At 39.1% G+C, this 4,799-nt stretch overlaps 1 protein-coding gene across 1 annotated transcript in view; it reads right to left on the minus strand.

Annotated features, from left to right (window-relative positions):
• Window positions 1-325: 325 nt before the first annotated feature.
• LOC140925842 (uncharacterized) overlaps window positions 326-4,799 on the minus strand; it is a 5,520-nt gene continuing 1,046 nt past the window's right edge. The window contains exon 3 of the mRNA XM_073375694.1: window positions 326-1,907. Within this exon, the coding sequence (XP_073231795.1) occupies window positions 1,372-1,907 (536 nt within the window). The 3' untranslated portion in view covers window positions 326-1,371. The remainder of the gene's footprint in view (window positions 1,908-4,799) is intronic.

Genomic DNA, 4,799 nt, shown 5'->3' on the forward strand with positions numbered 1-4,799 from the left:
TGTACTAAAAAGCGTTTTGCTCCTAAAACCACTTGTTTTTTTGACGTTGTCACCGGTCGTTGTCGTCGTCGTCGTCGTCGTCGTCGTCGCCGTCGTCGTCGTTGCTTAAGTTCCCAAACGAAAAATCCAGACCGCTACTAAGCTCTACAGCTGTTATTCATAAGATGATGCTATATAAATTACCCATAATGGGTTAGTTCTAAGGGAGCAATTCAAGAAGGACGTCGTTGACAGAGTGACTGGGCTTGATTAAAATGTCCAGAAACAAGAATAGAATTAGAAACGTGGCCATAACAACCGTGACTCTGTCAGAAAAGCACGCGAGGCTCACCTCGTCGACAAAGAAATGACATTAGAACACCGTGGTATAAATAGACATGATGAACTCAATAAGTGACAGCGATCTTTTTTACTAGCCTATCATTTTCTGTCTGCTATGTATTCAAATCTCGCATAAGTAACGTTCATCTTGTATATGTATTCATTTTTCTTTTTTAGCTCTCGTTAAAGACATGTGTTGCAAAGCGGAGTATCAGGCAAATATAGTTCACCATTTTTATTTTTGTTTTCTTTCTTTATTTTTTCTATCACTCTTCCTGCCGTAAGGATCAGTTTCCTGTTTTAATTTTAAAAGTTGGTGTAAATCGTTACCAGACAAAGGGGTATTATCTAAAACTCGTTGCAGGTATAAGGCGATTTCGATCGTTGCTATGGCGACATGGATGATTTAAAACAAGCCCCAAATGTGAAACTTAGTAGATTTATGCAAAATCTAGTCATTAGATTTCGTTATGAATTTGCACACAGCTTACAATTAGTAACCTTCACTTAAAAAAAAAAATGATAAAAAAAAATACAAGAAACTTAATTATGTCACATAAATTCCTTGTTTCAACTTTTATTTCGAGGCTTTCATTGACGACTGAAGTGCGATATGACTAGATTTTTTTATAGTTTGACGTTTGCATTGCCTATGAAAGTCAACAAAACTCTGTAAAGCGCCCTCATATTGCTCCCTATTAAAGTACGCATGCTCAATAATTAAGCGGGTGCTGAGATCACGCGATATGTCAAAGGTGACGAAAATAGAATAAATTTCTACTGATAATTTCTAGGCATTTTTCTCCCGGCTTCTTATCCGCCTCATGGTAAAGACGTTAACAGCAAAGGGATAAAGCATTTTCCTACAAAAACTGTGTTCAGCTACCTTAACATAGATTGAGATAACCATCTTTTGGAAATATTTTGAATAAAGAATATAAAAGTTAATGGACCCAGTGCTCTCGTATGCTGTGACCAATTATGGAGATCTCAGAAAGTGTCATGTGGCCTATCTGTATAATTCTTCATATCATGCTTGTCCAATAAAACTTATCGCACAAAGACTTGCCAAATGTCACCAACTGATAGGGGAAACGTTTTGTCGTCACACTGATATCTTGAACCTCCTTTTAGGCGATAAAACCGAGTAAGTGACCATGTTAAGGGCCTAAGAAAAAGGCGGTCATTTGTTAACTTCGATGCATGTCCCCACCGATTTTTAGTCGGTTGACCCCACTTGTCGCAGTTGACGGCGAGAGATGAGTTGTCATCTGGAAGGCGTGTAAAGGATCCACAAGCTACGGGAATGTTATCAGAAGTGGTAAAAAAATTCACCACGTTTGTCCCATTGGTATCTTCGTTGGTCATGATGTGAAATGCTCGGCCTGTTGCGTTTTTGAAGCAATAGAAACGGATCTGCGTGAAGCCCATATCTTGTTTCAACTGATTGAAGCCACTTCTCAGCAGGTATTGGTTGTTAGAAGTGTATGCTGGAAGAATTGCCCTATAAGAATCCGACTCGGTTGAACTTTCGTTTGATGAATTTAACGTTTCCATAATAAAGCGAGAGATTAGGAGCCATCCACCTGAAACAATGGGTAATAGGAAGAAGTTAGTAAAAACTTGTAATACTCTGGCTGATAGTAGTACTATCACCTAGAAATATTATACACTTAATGTCAGATCCCGAGGGAAACAGCTAGTTTTGTTTTCCGGATAAACATCAGGACTCGAGGGAAAACAAAACTAATTGGTTTCCCGAGGGACCTGGCATTGAGTGTTTTGTTATATTTCTGGACTTTCACTTCAACAGCAACAAAAGAATAACCGGAGCGAACGAAAACAGTCGACTCGGCACTTATAAGAACCCAAATTTCATTCTCAAAACCACTGAATGAATGATTTGCAAAGTACTTTCCTTATATTATCTGCATCTTTTTCCTGCACTACCTGCTGTTTCTCTTCCGGGATAACTTTGAAAATCGTTTTTAGCTTCAGGCTTCCTGGTTGTGTTGTTGTGTTCATTCACGAAAAAGAAAACTGGCGGTGTTTTTCCCGCCTTCTGTCAAGCCACTTTCCAATATGCTTTGATCACGTGCTGTAATGTATCCCGAGCGGGGTACATTGCTTAATATATCACAATCGGGATACATTTGAGTTTAGTCAAGGCCACGTGACCAAGAATCAACCAATGGCATTCCCTGTTTAGCTGAGTGAAAGTCTAGGAATATAACAATACATTTTATCATTCAACTTCACTCAGCAGAGTACAAATAACACTCAAAACAAGTACAAATATTTCACGGTATTTGTGCTCCCAAGAATATACTGAGTTCTATATTCTCATAAAGTTGAATAATGAATCCTTATTGGACGGTTTAGTGTTTAGCACGTACGTATTTTGAACGAGCTTTTTAGCTCACTAGACGCTACGTGGATAGACTTCGAGTAGTCCCCCATTTTTCCTCAGGGAAAGAAGAGTGAGTGAAACGCGAGCGCGCGTGAAAATCACCTCACGCGAGAAAGGCGAGACGCGGTAGGGAGACTGCTTGACTCGTAAAATATCCCACGATACTGAACACTAAACTGTCCGATCAGAACTGCTCAGCTATAATTTTACAATGTGCTAATAAATTAATAGGCCCTTTGCAGCTTGCAGTCACGTGACTTGTTTAATACCATCAGGATACAATTAAGATAAAGAGACACGAGGAAATCGGCTGGAAAGACAATTTTGAGGTGATAAACAAATATGACAAAGATTATATGATTCTGCGAACTTATCGGGTATTTTATGGGAAAAAATTGCTGAATTGCAAGGGTGCGGTCCAGTGAAATTTCCTTTCTACATATAGTATTTCCTTTGTCATTTAAACTGCCAGAAGAGCGCACTGTTTAAAGTGTAAAGTCATCGTGGCAAACGCGTTATCTTAATGTTAATCTTTAAAAGACTGGCTTTTATAGACCGATTGTAAATATAGCGACGATCTCATCAAAGCGAGGCTTTTCGCTAGCAACCGCTGCTAAGGGCTGGTCGCTTGTTTACATGCTAATGCGAGTCCGTTATCTTGTTTTTTTTTTTTCACTCTGGAAACAATAGAAAACTTTCAAGAAGAAGTCACTGTCAGTTCTTTGAGATAAATCTGAACGTATAGATGATAGGAAAAATCACAATTGCGATGAACTTATGTGTGAATTGATATTACATTACCGACTTTGACCCTGAACTTCTTGAAATTGTCTTAGACTTTCACTGTTTGTTAAGCAGTTGATAATGGATAGACCTGTGGAAAAGATGCATGTGAAGGAATTAAAGTAAATCCTTTTAAGGAAGAAAGTGAGCCCGAAAAAATTAACAGTGAAGGGCCCAACTTGTTGCAAAGTGAGCAGCCCTCTGTTTTATATGATCAAATACACTAGAAAACTTTAATGCACCTTTGTCTTTTGTCTCATTATTTTTTCCTGTCTAAGTGATTGCAAGTTTAAATAGGCGTCCCTTGTTGATTTTTTTGTGCAGAGTGAAGTTATTGTGAATTTGGAGTATGTTCTTTTCTTGTTTAAGTTGAGCAACGTGTGTGTGCAACTCGCTAATTTGATCCACATCACTTTCCGAGTTGCGGTCATTTTTACTACTGCAGGATGGCTTCTGGCCATGAGCTATGGAATGGCTCGGTGTCCTCTTACGTGGTGATTTTCCTTAGGGGATGCTGCCAACCATGAAAAGATAGAGGGAATAGCATCATCGTCGACCAGTTAAGGATACACGAAACTCACTTATCTTGAAATGCAAGAAGCAGATTTTAGTTTTTTCAGTTATCTGAAATGCTGGAGATACGTCTCGTTAATTTTCACAAGCCACTCCTGAAATATAAGTCGTATCGAGAAATACATCAGAAATCTGAAACGATAGGTTTAATGAACGAGAATTTTGAAAGTAGTACCTTCAGTCCTACAGCATCTGTTGGGAGCCAATGATACGTGATCTTTTCCCATCCCGCCCTACACGATAACCACTCTTGCAGCACAAAGGCACGCACCAACTATCCGGCATGTTTCACTATTTATAAATGTACAGCAAAAATGGCATACAATCCAATTCTAAAAGATCAGCTTTTGGAATGATAATATTTAAGCCTACAAGTAAACCTTAAATACAATGAATGAAAAATGTCAGGCAGTCAAAGTATCGCGATCGCTGCAAATGACTCTCTCTGTGATCGCTGAGCGTCAGCTGATCGTTCAATTTAGCATAGAAAAACAGTATTCAAGGCGTACATACCAGATTGAAGCCTCTTTCAGCGAAGAAAACTGACTTATTTTTGTCGAATTTAGGGAAAAAGACGCCTGAGAAGCTGCAGGCTTTCCAGCAACGGCACAGGTAAACTCAGGCAACCAGCCCCTAGCAACGGTTGCTACCGAAAAGTCTCGCTTTGGTAAAATCGTCGCCATACTTGCAATCGGTCTATTCCGTTTAAAAT

The sequence above is a fragment of the Porites lutea genome, chromosome 2 (genome assembly GCF_958299795.1).
Source record: "Porites lutea chromosome 2, jaPorLute2.1, whole genome shotgun sequence".
In the NCBI taxonomy this organism is placed as follows: Eukaryota; Metazoa; Cnidaria; class Anthozoa; order Scleractinia; family Poritidae; genus Porites; species Porites lutea.